Source organism: Polyodon spathula, chromosome 12, assembly GCF_017654505.1.
Source record: "Polyodon spathula isolate WHYD16114869_AA chromosome 12, ASM1765450v1, whole genome shotgun sequence".
NCBI lineage: Eukaryota > Metazoa > Chordata > Actinopteri > Acipenseriformes > Polyodontidae > Polyodon > Polyodon spathula.
This window is the reverse complement of record NC_054545.1, coordinates 15,801,613-15,822,412: the sequence shown is the minus strand read 5'-3', so window position 1 is coordinate 15,822,412 and position 20,800 is coordinate 15,801,613. Positions and strand designations below refer to the sequence as shown.

Here is a 20,800-nt window from a genome sequence, read left to right as displayed (position 1 = left end):
CAGCAGACATTTAATCAAAATACATATCAATAAATAAAAAAATTGCACCACTGCTGCGACAATTCTACCCCATTTTATAATAAGTGCCTCGTGTTCTATCTTGACTGGCCACTCATGGCAGTTTGTTATTAGCAGTGGGATTCTGGCTGTTCCAGTATAGCTTCTCCTCTGCCCTCTTCTTCTTATTCCACTGACAGAACAGCAGCAGCTTAAAGGTCTTCTGAAAGGTCTTGTTGCACAGGGCGTAGCAGATGGGGTTGATGGTGCTGTTGACGTAGCAGAGCCAGTAACCGAGATTCCACAGGGAGGTGGGGATGCAGTCTGAGAAGGTCGAGATTAAGACCATGATGTTGTAAGGAGTCCAAGTGAGGATGAATGCCAGGAGAATTGCACTCAGAGTCTGTGCCGCTTTCTTCTCTTTTATAAGAACCATCCGTTTCCTCTTGGTAAGCTGGTTTTTCATGCTGGGGTCGATGTTTTTAGAAGCCGAGGGTCCCATGGATTCTGCCGAGGAACAAGACGAGGCTGCCAGCTGGGAGCAGCCGTTTTTGCTCAAAGGGGGGCTGCTGTCTTTAGTGACCAGCTTGAATTTGTAGGAAACCCCTTTTTTACTGTTGATATATTTGGCAGGCGAGGTGAAGTAGCTTTTCAAGTTCGGCTGGTCTTCACCAAAGTCCTCTCTCCCCTCTGCATCTGCAGGGCTTTTGTTTTGGCTGCCGCTGCTGATCTGGTTCTTGTGAGCTGTCTGGAACATGGGCTTGGACATGTGTCTGTCGTCGTCTTCAGAAGAGGGGTAGATATTGAAGGACGTCACCTGGTCATTCTTGGACCACTCATCATTGGTGTTAGGAACGAGGGCTTTCAAGACTGTACTTCTGCTAGAGGATGACCAGGAGGTTTCGTTCCGATCCCGGTTGGCGTCCGTCTGCCTCTTGCAATTGAAACACGATTTGAGAAGAGGGTTTTGAGGTTTCGCTTTCCTCTGGTCGGCTGAGAAGTTTGAGCCTTGAAGTTCGGCCAGGTCCTTGGTGCGTTTCTCAGTCTCCTTGTAGATACGACAGTACAATATCGTCATAATGGATACGGGGATGTAGAAAGCCGCAATGGCGGTGCCAAAGGTGATCACAGGCACAGAGAAGAACTGGATCTCGCATTCACCTGAAGGCACTGTTCGTTCTCCAACAAAGTACTGCCAACATATAATGGCAGGAGCCCATAAAACAAGAGACACCAACCAAGCAAGTCCGATCATGATGCCAGCCCTTTTGGGTGTACGTTTCGCCCTGTAAGTCAAAGGTCTTGTGATAGAAAAGTATCTGTCAAAGCTGATGACTAACAAGTTCATTACAGAGGCGTTGCTGGCCACATAATCCAGAGCTAGCCACAGGTCACAGGCGAGGGTCCCGAGTGACCAGTATCCCATTAGTATGTAAGAAGTATAGAGATTCATGGAGAACACACCTATAATGAGGTCAGCAAAAGCCAGGCTCAGCAAATAATAATTGTTGACCGTCTTCAGCTGACTGTTGACTTTAAATGATACCATGACAAGGATGTTGCCAATTATTGTTATCAGACTCACAATGGCAGAAACGGTTGCTATGGTTATGATCTCCCAAAGACTGTGGCTGCTCACGTGTTGAAGACTAGAGACATTGCTACTGGCTAGTGTGGAGTTCTTCAGTAGCTTTGTTTCCATTATGAGGCTGGGTTTGAATGCTCTGCAGGTAGCGTGTTAGAAAATTGAGTCACCAGGTCTTGTCATGGTACAGTGTTATAGGCCTACGTGTAAGAAAAAACAAAGATAAGCATCAAACATCTTTTAAATATAGTATATTCCTTTTAGTGTCCCCTCAGGATAGAAACCTTTTGTGCACATTATAGAGCTGCCTTTCTACAGTTTTTACAGTATGTTTAGTTTTTAGTAAACTACATAATGCTTAAAAGCGTAAAAGCTTTTTGAGATATTTACATTTCTTGTGGCTTTTCAACGTGCACTGGAATTTTGACACACATACAGTACAAGTGCACAAGTCCCAATAAAAAAAATAAGAAGCAATAAAAAAAGCTCCCTGAAGCAGCTTAAGTTGGACAAAATACTTAATACATGATTTTGGCAATATTTGAAGCATTAGAAACAATTCTGAACAAATGGGAGAAGGTAAAATTATATACATCACATCACAGCCAATACTACCTCTGTACCTTCCATGTCCTGTCAGTATTAAATAAACGCTGGTTATTTTGTCTACATCACCATGTTTGTTTTAACTATGTGTCAAAGTACATTTTTATATACTGTGTGTGTGTGTGTGTCCTACCGTTGATTAGCCTAGATTAGTATGAGGGAAACGAATATCCTCTTGTGGTCTGTACAGAATACTGGGGTGAGAATTAACCTGAGTTAATGTGTCCTACTGATGATTAGCCTAGATTAGTATGAGGGAAACGAATATCCTCTTGTGGTCTGAACAGAATACTATGGTGAGAATTAGGCTTGATGACTAATAAATTGTAACCAGCAGAGGGAGCTGTTCATTCTCTCAGGATTGCAGTACCACCAACACTTTCATGCATACAATATTGAAATAAAATAAATAAATGTATATATTGGTTTTGACACATAATAAATATATTTTTCATTTAAAATGTTTTCCACCATTGCTTTTATATGGGTTTTCATACCATTCATTTGCGTTATGAAGTCCCATGCACGAAAGGGTTAATCAAATGTAATTCCAACCCCAATGAGTTTTTCTTAGTGTAATTAATATAGATAGTTTGTTCTATTTAGCGTGAAGGGATCACTTAGTGCAACGTTGCATGGGAGGTGTCTCAGGATTTAAACTCACAGGCTGTTCTCTACCAGCTGGTAAGACTAAGAGTTGTACATATCACTAGCATGGTTGTTACACTATAGTTAAAAATAGTTAAAATATCCGAACAGTCAGCTTTGAGGACTGCATAAGGAATATTGAAAGTGGAAATGATGCTACAAATGGAAGCCTACAACTCTTGCAACATAGGTATTCCTTCTGTCATGCATTAGAAGTCATTATTTGTTGAAAGTCAAACAATTATTTTTCTGTCGGTTGTCAAGTTAAACAAAACAGGAAGACGAGTAAGGCATATTTTTTAAGTTTATTTTAGTTTTTAATTAACTGATTCCAGTTTCTCCTATTAAAAATAGAATAATTTTAGTGTATATGGTCAAAAATAAACAGATACACGCTATGCACGATAACAATTCTATTGTTCTAACAATTCTGTCAGTATTAGTAGTACATAACTTATACCACTACTTGCATCTTTAAACTAACATGGTTTTTATTGTGCTTACAAACAATAAATTAAAATAAATAAATAAATAAAGCTGCGTAACCATTCCTGCGGTACCGAGGAACTAAATAAATATCAGTTATAGTTGTTTGGAGGGATTGTTTTGACTGTGACTCTGACTGAACTACAACAGTGTAACGTTAGATCTGCCCCGGCTGTGTCTGTGAGAGACGAGTGCGGGAAAGGGAAGGACTGCTGAGTGCTGTGTTGATGGAGCCAAGAGGTCGGAACCGGGGGTCTGGCAGGGGAGGTGGGAGAGGTGGGAGAGGTGGCTGGAGGCGAAATGCAGGGGACAAGCAGTACCGAGATCACCGCGGCGGCGAGGGCAGTGAAACCGGAGCACCTGAACACCGTGGCAGAGGGAGGGGTGGCGCTCACCGTGGAAGGGGAAGACAGGAGCATCGCGGGCGGGGGCACCCATCACCTCGTGGGAGGATAAGTGAAAAGGAGGTACGTGATAACAATGTATTGCGTGAATTAAACTCCAAAGCAAACACCAAGATAAAAAAAAGTAGTCGAACCGGATATACAGACAATTATTATCCTTCATCCATGTGCACGAGTTCTCTTAACTTTAGCACTGAGGCAGCAGCGCTGAGCACTGTTTGTAACCCTGCACTGTCAGTGTACAGCGTTGCAAAACTGCAATAAATAGAATCTCAGCAAGCTGTTACAGATGCCACTCTGTTGGGGCTGTGCTATGTATTATTAATACCAGCAGTTTCCAGGGTTTTTCTTCGACGTCGGGGAAGCAGATTTTCGTCCACCTGCTATTCTCTGACAGCTCGTTTACCAGGTGTGCCAGGTGTAAGTGAAATCACTAAAGACGGGTTCAGAGTCTGGTTATACATTACCACCTGTACTTGGGCTGTGTGACGATAACAAGTGTCACTACAGAGAAAAAACAAAACAAACAGAAAAACATTAAGAAACCATTCAAACTGGAAACAGCAGGTGGAGCACTGTGATTCGAAATTTTAATGAACTGAAAAAATTTTCCACTGGTGTAGTGACATTACTTTTTCTTTAAAATAATGGTTCATTATGCCGACGCTTTTCATGTCAGCAGTAAACCCTTTCTTTATCTTATCTGGCTGTAATGGTGGTGCATGTATATATATATATATATATATATATATATATATATATATATATATATATATATATATATATATATATACACACACACACATACAGTACCAGTCAAAAGTTTGAGTACACCTGCTTGAAACCAGGTTTTTCTGATTATCTCTACTTTTTAACTGTATAAACTTGTATACAAACACTGAATATTTCATTATATGATATGTGTACTTATCTAAGCTGATAATCATAAGTGAATTGCATTCAAAAATTACATTTGTAAATGAAAATGTAAATCTTTTCAATTTCAATGAAATGGTCACCCAAAGCAAGGGGATTTCAGTCTGAAGCCCAAGTCAGTTAAAAGTCTGAAATGTGTATAACACAGTGTTAGAACACTGGCCTAAGTATAAAAGTGTCTTTGTTAGATCTTCTCTGAGTTAACTAGCATGTTACCTAATTAACCTTTTGTCACTAATTATTGTTAACAGGTGAGGGTCCATGATTACTATAAATATAGGTAGCATAGGCACAAGTTTGTCATTCCTGAATATAAGGGAGCAGAAACTGGCAAAATACACTCAATTAAGCAAAGAAAAAAGACAGTCTGTAATTACTTTAAGAATAGAAGGTCAATCTTTAAGACAAATCGCAAGAACTTTGCAAGTGTCTGTAACTGCTGTGGCCAAACCATCAAATGATTTGAAGAAATTAGCACTCATGAAGACCGAACAAGGTCATGCAGGCCAAGGGTGACCTCAGAATCGGAGAACAAATTCATTTGAGTCATAAGTCTGCGAAACCGGCGATTAACTGCTCCTGAAATACAAGCTCAGCTAAATGCTACTAGAAGTACAGATGTTTCAACATCAACTGTTCAGAGGAGATTGCGTGAAGCTGGCCTAACTGGAAGAATTGCTGCAAAGAAACCATTGTTAAGAGTGCAGAATAAGAGGAAAAGACTTGCCTGGGCTAAAAAACACAGAAACTGGACGATGAGTCAAAATTTGAAATATTTGGGTCCAACCGCAGAGTATTTGTAAGACCAGATAGGGTGAGTGCATGAGTTCTGCTTGTGTGGTTCCCACTGTCAAGCATGGAGGAGGCAGAGTCGTAGTCTGGAGTTGCTTTGCTGGTGACAGAGTTGGTGATCTTTACCAAGTGCATGGCAAGCTCAACCAGCATGGCTATCATAGCATACTTCAGAGGTATGCCATTCCATCAGGATTACGGCTAGTTGGGCAGTCCTTCATTCTTCAGCAAGATAATGACCTGAAACACACCTCAGAGTTGTGCAAGAACTGTTTGGCGAAGAAGGAAAGTGAAGGACAACTCAATCTAATGACCTGGCCTGCCCAGTCTCCAGACCACAATCCCGTAGAACTTGTATGGGATGAACTGGACAGAAGAGTCAAAGCAAAGCTACCCACAAGTGCCCTATATCTCTGAGAATTGCTGCAGAAGAGCTGGGAAGACATGTCGGGTGATTTCCTGCTGAAACCTGTTAACCGAATGCCTCGTGTTTATGAGGCTGATATTAAGGCAAAGGGTGGCTATTTTGAGGAATCCAAGATTTAGAGACAATTTTCACTTGAACATTGCTTTGATACTCCTTATGTTTTGTTTTGTATATTGTAACGTGTTTTCATTTTCAAGTATTTACAGAAACGTATACGACGTAAAACATTGTCAATTGTGAAAAAAACCTAATTTCCAGCAAGTGTACTCAAACTTTTGACTGGTTGTGTGTGTGTGTGTGTGTGTGTGTGTGTGTGTGTGTGTATATATATATATATATATATATATAATATGTATATATATATATATATATATATATATATATATATATATATATATGTGTGTGTGTGTGTGTATATATATATATATATATATATATATATATATATATATATATATATATATATATATATGCACTCCAATATATATATTAATTTTAAGTACATTCATGTCTTCTGTCCGTCAACTATCAGCTCAAAGAGTTGGGTCCTCATCTTTGAATACGGCAGGGCTGCCACTGTGACTGTCAAGTTTCTTCCCGAAATGTGAATATTTTTGGTTTTAAGTGTGTACACTTTCTGCAGGTTTTTTTTTTTTTGTGTAAACCTTTGTGATGCTTTGGCGGGTGGTACAGTATGAATTGGGTAGAAATGATGTGCACTTCATTGCAGGCTGTAATCTCTTCACCACATCAAGGCAGTGAGCCCTGCAGTTGTCTCAGTGTCGTGATATTCAGGGTGGTGGAATGGTGATGATTCAGAAAACACCTGCATGGCACAGCCAGTCCGCTCAGCTGGAGACGGTCAGAATGGCAGCTTTACAGTGCAGACGGTGGCATAAGCTTGAATTTAAATTACCTTCTGTTTTACTCTTATAGCTCAGGAAGGAAAACAGAAATTAAAACTCTGGATTTATTTATTTGTTTTAGATTTTAGATTTAGATTTATTTGTTCTTTTGGGTTCACGATATCTGATACTCGCACGAGCCTTGCAACGTCCTTTTAGAAATGCCCCTTGTTTAGGTATGTTATTGAAATGATCATGAATTTGAACTGACAAGTCCCTGATAAATTGGCTCTAAACTGATCACCCTTCTCAACATACCCTACATAAGTCACACTCATCATAGCATTAATAAGTCACTCCCCAGTCTGTAGTAAACATTCATGTAGATATAATGGAGATGTAATGTATTTAACATCAGAGTGATTATTAAAATAACATACTTAATTCTGTTTTTGAAACAGGGTGCCGGGTTTGTGTGTTTCAATCTATGCTTTGTGTGCACACACAGACACTGAAACTTGTGACTTTCTTGAGTGATCGTGATCAGAGTATAACTGGCATTCTCTGTTGTGAAGGTTGAGGAAGAGGTGGATGTGAAACACAGTGATGATGAAGATTTTGGGCCCAGCGCCTCTTCGCGGAGGAAGCTAGTTTCGAACTGGGACCGCTATGAGGCAGCTGAGAAGGAGGGGATTGGTGAGAGTGGACAGTCACAGCGAGGAGAAGACTTCAGTGTCCTCCTCAGCTCTGCAGGTAGGAACGACCAGACAATGAAACAATGCTGTTTTGTATAGAAACCAAAACCCTGCCAGGAGTTAATGTTGACATACTTACATACACAGTCGAGCAGTGCGCACACATACAGAGGGTCTTCAACATTTCTTAATTATTGCACAGTAACTTTTAAAGGTTCAGAATATTTGTATAAAATCGAGAGTTTATAGGATTATAACCAAATTCTATCAGAAACATCATAGGCGGCTATGAGTGTACGATAAGTTTGGTGAAGATTGGATAAAAATAAAGGGAGGTATCGTGCTGAGCGTGTCAGATGGACAAAAACGATCAGGGTGTGAGGTTCCCCACTTCTTTTAATGACAGCCCTAAAAAAAGCATGTTTGTGTTTACCAGAAGTTCTCAAACTTTCCCAGACCCTTGTTAGTTCTCCTTGCCATCAATTTTTCAATGTCACATAATAAATAATTGCTGAAATAAATAAAACTGCTAGCAATAACAAATCCCGGTCTGTACAATTTAAGGACACTATATTTTATATGGACCGCGGAATGCAAACAGCTATGGTAGTGTATTTTAAAATGAAAGAGTATAAAAATATTCATCTAAACAGAATATGCTTGTTTGGAAAAAATCAAGTTCATCCCAGCACTATATAAAACACATTTAGAAAGTGTACTGCTGAGACTTTTTAAGGAAATTAAAAATGAAATGTACTGCAGCTTAAATTATTGCAGTAAAAAAAAAGAAAGAAAAAAAACACCTTTGAGTAAATTTAGCTTTCAGCTTGTGCCAATGAAACTATCTAAAATACATGATAATGTGCTTGCTGTGGCGTATTTAATATTGTAGATACAACAGAACGAACTCTGCAATTTAAACTTGTTACTGAAAAATAAACAGTAACATGTAGTCATAAGGGCTGTCTGTGTTACATGCTGTCAGATCAGGACTTCAGTTCACTGAGCATGGGAGCTGCAGCATATTAAAGCTACACAATTAAAGGTACTGTCTCTAATTCCATACACAACACTTGCAAAATATTCAAAATAAAAACATGCTGAGTTCGTTGCAGTCATCGTCTGCTTAGATTGAGGCAACAAACAAACGAGTCCAGGCACAACAAACTTGTTTGTTATGGGGTAGATCTCGGTTTTACAACAGCCGTTTAAGATTGCAAATAGTTATGTATGCTCCTGGTGGTCCCTGCTGGAAACTGGTACTTGAGGTGATAACCACTGATTCAATAAGACAACCAGGCAGTAACCCAACAGTGTTCTTAGTGTCACAAGAGCACCATTTGAGGATCCTAGTAGTTTTACAATGCAGTAGAAAACATACACTCAATTAAGCAGTATTTTAAAGTGTAATGTTACAATAACATCTGATGGAAGCTGTTTTGTATTGCTTCTGCACATGTATCATAATGCACAATTTCTGTTTATGTGATTCATTGAATCCTTTTTAATATTTGGTAGATGTCATGTGATGTAAAGTTTCTACGCCTTACTGGAAATAACTGAATCCCACAAGCAATTTTGGATTACCATACACTATGTAAATGCTATGTAATAGACACCACAGTTGCATGTGCACCACCAGTAATAGTCATTGATTTTTAAATCTGTGATACATTTAGACACAGGACAATGAATTCCCCTGCTTATTCAGAGAGTTCATGCTGCTTGTGTCAGAAGGGACTGCAAGCGCAGCCTGCTGGAAGCCCTTCAAGCTGTACAGCTGTGTGGCTAACAAGGAAAGCATTTGCCCATTATTCATATCGTTTGCACTTTTTCTGGAAACAGCTTAGCACTTTTGCACATTTTAAGTAGCAGGAGATCATGCCGCCTTCAGAAGACAGAGAGTAAAACTGAGGCCAAGTACAGTACAGGAAGGTTATAAACTCACTCAGCGCAGAGCAATACAACTCGCCAGATGGAGTCACCAATAGTGGACACTCGGATCCTTGAGTGAAGCTTATTGGAAAGTTTGAAATGTTTGTCTGCTTGACAGTGTTAAAATGTTAAGTAACTGAGTGGCTCTGACGGGGAATTTTTCTGCTCACTCTGATCACCGATGAAATATGCTCTGCAGCTCTGAGCTGCTCAGAGGCAGTGGCACTGAGAGTGCCATTAAGTGGGTTCTTTTACTGAGCTGCTCGGATGCTGCTCAGTTACTTAACACACCAACTATTAGTATTTTTCCTTAAAGCAGGGGAAAAATATAACCATTTTCTCAGGGACACACTACGCCTTTTAAGACATAAATACTGTCCTTCAGTTTGGTTAGCAAAGATTAGGTAACTTCCCCTGGCAGTGCGAGTTGGAGAGAGCGAATTCTCCATGCCCACAATTGTTTAAAATCAATTTGATCTCGATGTGTTGCTGCTGCAAATTAAATGAATCTCTTTCATGTCAGTCACAGTGTTTGAAATGGGGCATTTTAGCCATTAAGAAATACTTTTAGTTAAAACAGTTGTCAAAGAATCTTTTTTACTTTTAGTTTTACTCTACTACCATCAAATGTTTTATAGTAACCCCCCTCCTTGTATTTAACCCTATACTGCACAGGCTGTTAGGCTTGACCCTGTCAAGTGAATGTTCAGCATTCTGTCTGGGGAGTGTAGAAAGCTGCCGCTGGCCCAGTGCACCACACCAGGCGGCTGCTCATTTCAGTAAATTATTTATTGAGTGTTGGTAGTTTAACAATTTGTCTTCATTATTTTGCATTCCACAATGAACTTGCATACCCTGGGTTGGATTAAAACAATTATGATTCTGATGTTTTGCTAAGCGTTTTTTTTTTTTTTTTTTTTTTAACCAGATTACAAAACATGTGGCATGTTATAACACAGCAACATGCATTTTGCATTTTTGACTGTACTTGTTTCTATCAAAGACTACCATTTGTCCCTGTAGTCTTAAAAAAAATAAACTAAATCAAAAGTTCCAAGTTGTGGAGCTCATTAAGCCACATATGGCTTAGTGTTAGAGCACCCTCACCCTGCAAAGTTTGCAATAAATATGTACTTTGCTATGTCCTGTGTTGTCTGTATCACAGCATTATACAGTATTTTTTAAACATATTGCCTACTCCTTATACATTTTTAATCACACATGATAAATTAACTGGTCTTAATATTTTTCTTAATTTTTCTTAATATTTCTTAATATTTACTGTGGCATGTTTGTCAGGAGAAAAAATTTGAAGCTTCTTGTTATTAATGCCACTATAGAAATTAACTACATGAGTCATGTTTATTTCCTTCATTATACATTTAACAGGAACTTGCAAAATATAAACTTTAATTGCATTTAAATTATATATTAGTCAACTGTATGAAACTGATATCAGCCCTGTCTTAATTTAATGATTAGCCCAATATTCTGTGGACCCACGCTTAATGACAAAAATCATATTAAACTCAGTAAGTTTGTAAAATGAGTATTTATCTAAATTCATAAAGAGTGAATTATTATCCCCGTCTTCCATTATCCAATCTTCATGAGAGTTTTGACAAAGTGAAAAAGCTTTTTAGGGTCTGAAAATGTAAATAATTTTTATGAACCAGTGATTTTGTTCAATCCAGTTGTTGGCTATACTTGGAGAGCATCTGCCTTTTGGGATACAGACAGATTTGTGCGTATGTGCCTGTCTGAGACCTAGCACAGGGACAGAGAGCCGCGAGGAAGGCAGATGATTCAGCAGCCAGAGTCGGTTAGAGATGTCAGTGTGAATAGACTGGGGTTTTGGCAAGCAGGAAGGACTGTGGACTCTGGGCAAGCATTGTTTCTGAAGCAGGGGGTGAGGGGGTGTGTTTAGAGGATGTTGCTAGGTTCAGTGTGTTTGTCTTATATCTGGTAGAGCTGAGCTTCGTTATTTGTTTTGCATTTAAGACAGAGCCTGTTTGCACAATAGACAGCTAACTGTTTCTCAGATTGCTTCCTGATAAACTAAAAAAGCCACTATAATAGTGATGTTCATCTATCCGTGAAAGCAGGGTTGCAGAATTGTTGCGTATACAATGTGCGGCAAAGGATTTGGTCGGGACCCCGTAGATTTTGTTCTAGCTATAGTTTTTGGGGAGCCCATAGAGCAGTTTCACGTCCGCATCAGCTGCCCCCAGAAACCCCCTTCTTAGCTATTTTTTTGCACAGCTAATCAGATCTCATATTAGTTTCAAAGTGAAGTAGAAATATTAAACCTGGTCTATTCTGCTGTCGTTTTGTTAATTATAAATGTCTAATTATTTGGTTCAGAGAGTTTTTAATTCTGTCCCAAAGATTTTTAACCTTCTGCTACCCTGGGTGAAAGTGTTCTGATATAAATTCAGTAGCCCTGGGTCTAAGCTGATTATAATAAAATTACTTTGGTGATCTCAACTGTAGTAGGTTCTCACCTCCTGCCCAGTGGTTAGCTACTAGAGGGTTTAGCATTTTGTTTGCTGCTTCTTGTCTGCCAACTTAGTTGGATCCTGGCCAAGTTATCGATGCCCATGGTCAGTGGCTATCTGGTTGTGGTAAAGACGATGAGAACAGGACTGAGATGGTAGGAGGACCTGAGGGAGGTGTATAAGATTGGGCTTTCAGTAAAACTATGCATTCTGTTGCAATCTGAATACTTATGTTTCCAAATCATGAACAATTTATGGTATACCTGGAAATACCTAGGGTGCCAACTCCCCAGTAATGTTGTTTAAGCTGACACCCTGGGATCCTTCAAGAGGCTGCTTGATGAGATTCTGGGATCAGTAAGCTACTAACAACCAAACAAGCAAGATGGGCCGAATGGCTTCTTCTCATTTGTAAACTTTGTTCTTATGTGTTCTTGTTTATTTTATGCCATTTGTAGTTACGGGTTCTTCCTCCAAATTCTCTTCCCATAGCTCCTGTCTGTCTCTGTGGCATTTTCTCACCAGGATTCTCACAAAGCTAGGGGGCAAGATGAACCAACCACACAGCAGCTAAGGCCTTCTATGTCTAGTAGGGGTGTAACGAGCCACTGATGTCACTGATACAATTCATAGAATGATATTCAGGTTGAGATACAATATGTTTCTCTGTACTTTTAATGGTCCTGATAGGCTACTTGTAGGATGCATATTAAGATCACATCACAAAACCTCCACCTCAGCTGGCACCATCTGCCTTGGAGAGGCTGAATGGCAGATGGGGGTCCAGTAGTGTCGAGATGCATCCACAGAGCTTTACCTGGGAAGCTTATAATTTCAATAGACTTTGTTTAAACGTGTTATGTGAAAGATAAATCAATCTTGTGGCAAGTGGATCTGTCATGTTTATCTTTTCATTTTCCTCTCTGGTAGTGTAATGTGCAAAGGGGTTTGCTTCCCGTTTTTGGACTCGGATCTGATAAAAGCAGGTAGATATGTAAGAAACAGCAGATTACTCTACTCAAGGGGGTTGGCTCCCTCTAGAAAAGCCAGCCTTAATATTTCTTGCAGTATGCCTCCCTGATAAAACAAAGCTTTTTATTATGGAAGTATGGAAAGCAGATTCAGTTTCTCATATTCATGAATGCAGCTGTGCAGTGAAGTATGTCCACTGCTTTGATATGCATGAAAAGAGAAAGCTGGGTTGCTTCACAAATATGTGTAATGATTTTCATTAAATGAAATGGCATCCAAACTGCATGTTTTGCTCTCTCAAATTCTTTGTAATTTTATTTCAATTAACCTGTTGAAATCTATTAGTGATTTCAGCTAACACTATAGTTCCATAAATCTTACCTGTTGTGAACTTCCGTTTGCTATATAGGTCTCAATTGAAATGATCTAAGTGAAGCAATAACAGACTGAGGCAAGGATACTGAGAAAATAAATTGTCCTGAAACAAAACCATATACTGCAAAATGAAAAGGGACTTGCAATGTTGATGAGAGGTAAGACTTTGTGTAGGTTTTAGTAGGAAAAAAAAAACATTCACAGTAAATGCAGAGATGAAACATTAAACAGGCTGTAGACATACAAAAACATTCTCTGTTCATTAAGTGTTAATGCAAAGTTAAAATGACAAGTATGATCAGGTAATGACAAGGAAGCCTCTTGTGCTTATGTCTCCAGGCAACGGTTTCTGGACATTTAGATCTGCAGCATACAGACCACATTCCCTCTCTTACACTCTGACTCATGCTTCACTGTTAAGACTGTACATTAATTCCTTAGTTATTGCAATGTTGTGTTCTCAAAAGAAAATGTTCAATGTGAAAAATAAATATATAGAAGCTTCTAAATTGCAAGTGAATGACTCTTCCTGTACTACTCTGTATGTGTTCATGACTAATCTTTCCGAATGCAATGGAGTGCTTTATTCCGCTCTATTGACATGCTTTGCATTGTAGTGTAAACAAAAATGAGTAATATGATGAGTAGTGGGGGATATAAATGAGGTTTATGCAGTACTGAACATTACTGCCTTCCTCTCGCATGTGTTCTAAAATTGGTATCTAGGTCCGTCGCCCATGGTTTGAGTTCTTGGAGACAATGGGTTTGGAGCTACAGCCTGTGAAACGTGAGCACAGTGCTGTTAGAAAGTAAAGTCTCTACTGCCTTCGCAACACACACACACACACACACACACACACTTGATTGTCTTTTTTTTCCCCCCTAAGTGAGTCTGGTTTTTTTTTTTTTTTTTTTTTTTTTTTTTTTAATAAAATTTGCTTGAATATATGCCAAATTTCAGGCAGGAAACTCTAAACACAGCTGCAAAAATGATCATTTAATTGAGACACAACACATTATAACATCAGACAACATGTAACCCAGCAACCACAACAGTGCTGACTGCATTGCAAATACAACAGTATTGCTTGGCATATCGAAAAATACAGGGGTCTGATCAGAATTTCTGATCTGTCCAAGCTGGTACTGTTTGTTAGAAACAATGAAATTGTTAAAGCTTCTCTTGGTATTCCTTAGGAAACTAATGACGCTTCTTTGTAATTGGCTGCCTGTATAACATTCAAATTCGAAATTGGTCGGACGTCTTTGTTGTCTGTTCTCGGCAGTCAGTCACGTTGCTGTTTGTGCACTCGGGTAGTCACGTCTTTTGTTGGTAATTTTAATGCATGCATCACTATACTGTACTTGAATTTAAGACGCAGCCTATTTTTAAGAAGCAAAAAATGGTTAAAAAAGCACGTCTTAAATTCGAAGCAAAACGGTAATACAACAGCTTCACTGTTAGTCCTTCATCACCACAATAAATGATCCCATTAACTAACCTTAAAGACTCCACTGCCATCCAACTGAAGGGTACTGAATATACTAACATACCATACATCTGCCCAAGGATAAATTAAAAAAATTGCATTATTTCGAGCAGACAAGTAGGGGAAATAATGGATGTAATATTCCTTCTTGAGTTTGAAATGATTATTATTTAAAAAGAAAAAAAAAATAACAAAAAAAACCCTGGCTAAGGTGAACATGAGTATGTGCTGTGAAGCTTTTGGGAGTGGGGGAGTGGGGGGGTTAATGGGGGCGTCGTCCGCAGCAGTAATATAATGATGTCAGTCAAGCTGAAGTTCTAATTGAAGCTGAAACGGAACCTTGTCTCTGCTTTCGTACAGCTAACTGGATTTGAATTTGAATTTGCCCTGTTTCAAGTCGTTGATTGGTCTTAAATCATTAGTATTGTGTTGTTGTTGCCAATGATAATCCTTCAGAAAGGAAGTTTGGGCAGCTATAGTTCAAATCGGAAACACAGCGCTGGCAGTCTACAGCCATGGAGCTTAAAGGTGTATTAACCATGGTGTATTAGCCCTATTACTTATAACACAGGAAGTGAAAGTACATTGTTTCAGGATGCATTTTGTTGTTTATGAACAGCCAATGCTTTGACATTTGTGAACAAACCTCTCAAAAATGAAAACATTTTTTAGCTGCCATTACAATGTGGTTGCTTATATTTGACTGTACTGTATATCCTATATGTAAAGGAAAAAACATATTTTATCAATACTGAACAGATGTGTACTCCACTGTACTTTAGTATGAACATTGGTGACACATTTTAAACATGTACACATATAAAATATACATTTCAACAAGGTACTTTAATTGAAAATAATATAGTTTAAAAGGTAAAAACATTGCTTCCCCAATAATTTCTTATTAATGGTAGACTTGACATGCACAGTCCTCCTAAATGTCCTCTGTAGAAAACCATCATGATTTTAATAACCCTTTGACTCAGGAGGGTGAATTGAATTATATTCAAAGGGCACACTAAGGCCACGTACACACAGGCTAAATGCAGTTGTGAGTTCACCTTTTGCTCTTAATACAGTTTGTGTACACACACAGTTCGGTTACAAAGGGCAGCGACAACAGCACTAGTGAATCCTGTTCAGAGCAAGTATTGAGTGCGGTTATTAATTCAGTTCAGTTCGTTAATGCGCACATTGTAACTCACGCCAATAATTAAGTTAAAGTCAAGCAATTACGCGTTGAATTGAGACACCTTAAGACGTGTTGATTACTACAGTAACAAATAGTCTGTAAAGGCTATACTATATATATTAGATATATATATATATATATATATATATATATAATATATATATTAATGTATTATATATATATATATATATATCTATACATATACACTGTACATATATATATATACACATATATACATATATGTGTCGTACATACGCATGTGTATATATATGTGTATATATATATATATATATATATATATATATATATATATATATATATATTATATATATATATATATGTGTATGTGTGCCCGATCAGCCAAGTTGACTGTAATATTGATGAATAGTAAATTTATAGTAATGGTTAATAGTGTATACATATAATATACTTTTAAAAAATGTAATGTAAGTACAGTTGTATAATATTTTGTTGTAAGAAAAAAAAATGGTTTTACAATGTAAATAAAACAATATGGGACAATTGCTACTCCCAAACGCTTACAGTGCGACCGCATCTCGTTTTTCCACTGATACCGAACGACTCACTTGTGTGTTTTGGCACTGCTGGAAATGTCTCAGTAAATGACAAAGATGCATAAATGACTCCTTAGGTATAAGTACATTTTTAATCCAGTCATTTGGAAGCCATTCAAGTCGTTCTCACCAGCCTTCTGGTCGGAAGATCGCCGAAATGTTTCGATCTACCAACATGGGACTGCAGATCGTCGTCATTGTATTTAACAGTGCAGAAATATCAAAACATAATTTACATATATAATATATATATAATATAATATATATAATAAGAGATATATATATATATCTATATAATATATATTATCTCGACAGTTCGTTATATTTTTTTTAATTATAACAATTTTAATGGATAAATTACCTACTGCAATGACGTAGGTTCAAGTAAGTTCAAACAAAATACTTGTAATTGTAAGGCCTTATATGGTATTGGACCTTCTTATCTTCAAGATCTGCTGACCCCATATGTCCCTGGTCGTTCCCTGAGATCAGAAAATGCTAATCTTTTGACAGTCCATAAATTAGTTTGAACTCTGTCGTAGCCAAGACATTTAGTTATCGTGCCCCTTGTCTTTGGAACTTGCTCCCAATTCATATCAATAATGATAGCACAATTGACTCGTTTAAATCCTGTTTATTGTTTGGGTCTTTATTTATTTTTAGCTCGATTTATATATTACATAGGCTTTTTTATATTTCTTTTGTAAAACGCCCTGGAGTGCTTGCATGAAGAGCGCTATATAACTGTATATATAACTGTAAATTTGTATTTGTGTCATTATTTATTATTATTTATTATTATTATTAATAATAATAATAATAATAATAATAATAATAATAATAATAATAATAATAATAATACAAAAAACAACCCAGCATAAAAAAAAAACTGTTGTACTATTTCTTAATTAATATTGTTGACCTTTTTTATAGTTTTATACTTATTTACACAGAATTATACAGAAAAACTCCAGCATTTGCTGTTAAATTGTTTGAACCAGCTGCTAAATCCCATTGGAGCAGTTTATTATACGTCTTAATGCATTTCGCATTATACTGTATATTTTCCTATCAGTTTCCTTTAAAAGGATATCCTTTACTAATGTTTTTCATTGCCATTTAATAAAAAAAAATGCTATATAGATACATCTATCATGCTAGGAAGTGTATTTTGAGTAGTGAAAGTGTGTTTAGCACGCAGTTGGTTCAGAGAAGATGTTGCCTACATTTGTGATACTGAAACTCAGTTTGACAGTAAATACATCGGAACGTTTTTTTTTTTTAAATAAACTTCCCATTCACAAGTTCTTCACTTTTAGTACTTTACACCCTAATGCATTTATATGCAGTTGCATGTGCTCGAGTACATTATAAAATGCTGCCGCAGGGAATGAATTACTGTAAGCTAAGAGGGTCAAGACAGAGGAGTGTGATTTAAAGTGCATTAAAAATGAAACGCCAAAGAAATTAACCTGTTAATCACAGAAGTAGGGAAGTTGACAGCCCTAATATCTATCTATCTATCTATCTATCTATCTATCTATCTATCTATCTATCAATCTATCTATCTATAAACAGTGCATCAACAGCACTTAAGAGATGTGGCTGTACATGTATCATTTCTTTATAGTGCTTGGACAAATATCAGAATATTCAAACAAACATTGCCTTAAAATGTATTTGGTGGCAAAAAAGACCATGTTCATATTTATTTATATAATGCAATTTGTAAATCACTGTAACAAAAAGATGCAAAGGAAACTATTGTAGTGCATCTGAAATAAATAACCCACATTCTACTGTACAGAAGGTCATTTGATGGGCTACTGACTTTATTTGACTGTAATATGGTACAGATTTTTCAGCTAATTCCAAATGTGACAATATTTGTTTACATTTTGAAAGAAAATTTGAACATGAAACACCCTTGTCGGTCCCAGAATATTTGTTTTACAGAAAGATACCTTTTGAGATGAAGGCAGTGACACACACAGTCCTTTTTGTATGCGAGTGTCCTAAATTGCCTGCTTTACCACTCAAAGCTTTTGCCATTTATCCTACTAATCCTGTAGCACTTTACATTTAATCTTGTAAAATTACAGAGCTTTTAATGTCGTTCTGCTTCTCTCCCCGGAATAAAGCAACAGCTGTTTCTGAAGCGCCTTCTCAAATGCAGCTTTGGGAATCAGTTGGCCTCGCGTTTGAACCTTTGCCCTGCGTAACCTTGATTCCTTTTGTCTGCTTATTATATTCACGGAAAAATAGAGAGAGGAAGAAGAAAGGCTGCTGGGCACTGATTAGCATGAAACAGAGCAAGTCGGGTTAGATTTCTGGGAGATGGGACTTCAGCCATGCAGCAGATTGCAAAATGTATATCTGAAGGGAGTTTTTGTTCTATGAATAATGTAAAGATTCAAGAGTTATGTTGGGTTTCATTTTTTAAAGGTCTATATTAAATTATCATCAGTATTTCTAAAGTTTTACATGTATTAATCGGATGTCTTTTACTTGTCTTTCAGCTTAGATTAAGTGCATTAAAAGAATTAGAGCGATAATGTAGACAGCATGCCAGGCTACCACGTTTATACTTGAACGATAATGAAATGCATAAGAAAGCCTCTTCTCTTATTTGATGCCATTACTCCATGATATTGATTGATAAGGGTTTAGTTTTCATTACCATAGATTTTAGCTTCATTTTAATGATCTTTTAAGTTCATGTGCTTGATCTTTATTTTTATCATTGGTGCTGCAAGAGTTCAATTAGTTTACAGTCTTGCCATAAAACATTGAAAGCATGCATAGTTGAACAGATATCTCTACTTACAATCCGATGGTTTTCACTGTCTTTTCCATAGAAGATCCATGTCCATCAGCAGGTACAGTTGGGGGGGGGGGTTTGAACTCTTCACACACCCAGTTCAGCATGCCTGTTCACTCTTCTGCATAGACTTTCATATCTTCCATTGAGGAAAATTATTAAAGAACAGCGTTCATGGATTCCCTAAAAAAAAACGTTTCACTCCGCGGTCCTTTCTGTTATATGCTGGGAACTGTAAGCATCCTAAAACAGCTAGCCCAGTACCCTCCAGGCATTCATAGCTGTTTAAAAATTGATTGAAATTCATCCTTCTGCTAGGACCTGTTTTGTCAATCATTTATATGGTATTTATATAGTATTTCCTTTTTGTTGCCCTTGAACAGATGCTAGTAAGAAGTGTTTTCAGAATCCTTTCCTCACTGAAGTTGCTTGCTGAAGATCTAGAAGTGCCATATCTCCCTGTGATGCTTCTGACTCAGATGTAACACTCGCTCTCAGGGAAGACAGATTCCCATAGGGTAGAATGGCTCATCATGTCTCGGGACAGTGAGCATGTATGACGAAAAGGAGGATTTGGTGGTGGTGGTGGGGGGGGTTTAATAGAAAAAAAAGGGACCAGCTGATATGAGCTGCTCAAACCAGGCAGTGAGTAGCCAAGATGATTCTTCTCTTGCACATTAATTTCCTCCTTGTGACTGGCAACTGTGCCGCTTTAAAAGACAAAAAGAGACAGATGATGTTATTACTTGTGATTGGTGCTCTGTGTTTGAACAGCTTTAGGTAAGCAGTCCGCATCAGAGATGCTGTGTGCTGCTTTGTGATGTGACATCAATTCTGTTGGCTTTTTGTGTTCTCTTAAACCGCACAGAGATATTTTGACCTAAGCTGAAATAAGGTAAAACGGACAAGAATGTGGCTTTTTTTTTTTTTTTTTTTAATTGAACACAGTCAAATAACAATTCCGGTTTTTTATTATTAAGGCCAAAAAACATATATTATATATATATATATATATATATATATATATATATATATATATATATGTGTGTGTGTGTGTGTGTGTGTAAGATTCATAGCTGTATATACAGTATAGCCTAATAGATATAATGCATTTCCAAGTGACAGTGAAAGGGGTTTTTTGTATTTTTTTTTTTTTTTTTTTTTTTTTTTTTACTGACTATGCAGGGACAGTTTCATGTTACTTTATAGAATGGTATTCATTTAAGCCTGCGTTGATTAGTGGTTACAGTCATGTGTGTGCAATCATTTGTGGGTTCTGTTAACAGGTGGTCAGTAGTGTGTGTGTGTGTGTCTAGAAAGAGTTGAAACGCCATATAAAGGCTGTCGTTGTATAAAGCATACACAAGATTTAGCGCAGGGACATATTTCTTTGAATGCATTCAGAGGCACGGTTACCTTGCTCATGTTCTCAGGAAGTAGCAAACGTAGGTTCATTCACTCTACATAAACTAACCTACATTCCCTGCTTTTCTGTAATCCCTGTCTGTCTTGTTTTTCTCC

General features: G+C 37.5%; 2 protein-coding genes across 2 annotated transcripts in view; one reads left to right on the top strand and one right to left on the bottom strand.

Annotated features, from left to right (window-relative positions):
• On the bottom strand, nucleotides 1-19,776 carry LOC121324954 (muscarinic acetylcholine receptor M5-like). The gene is made up of 2 exons (XM_041267194.1): nucleotides 19,286-19,776; nucleotides 1-1,782 (listed from the first exon to the last, which is right to left on the bottom strand). The coding sequence occupies exon 2, from the start codon at nucleotides 1,697-1,699 to the stop codon at nucleotides 113-115; it is 1,587 nt and encodes a 528-aa protein (XP_041123128.1). The 5' UTR covers nucleotides 1,700-1,782; nucleotides 19,286-19,776; the 3' UTR covers nucleotides 1-112.
• The window catches only part of aven (apoptosis, caspase activation inhibitor), a 57,454-nt gene continuing 40,118 nt past the window's right edge, over nucleotides 3,465-20,800 (top strand). The window contains exons 1-2 of the mRNA XM_041267195.1: nucleotides 3,465-3,789; nucleotides 7,302-7,479. Coding sequence (XP_041123129.1) covers nucleotides 3,550-3,789; nucleotides 7,302-7,479 — 418 coding nt within the window. The 5' untranslated portion in view covers nucleotides 3,465-3,549. The remainder of the gene's footprint in view (nucleotides 3,790-7,301; nucleotides 7,480-20,800) is intronic.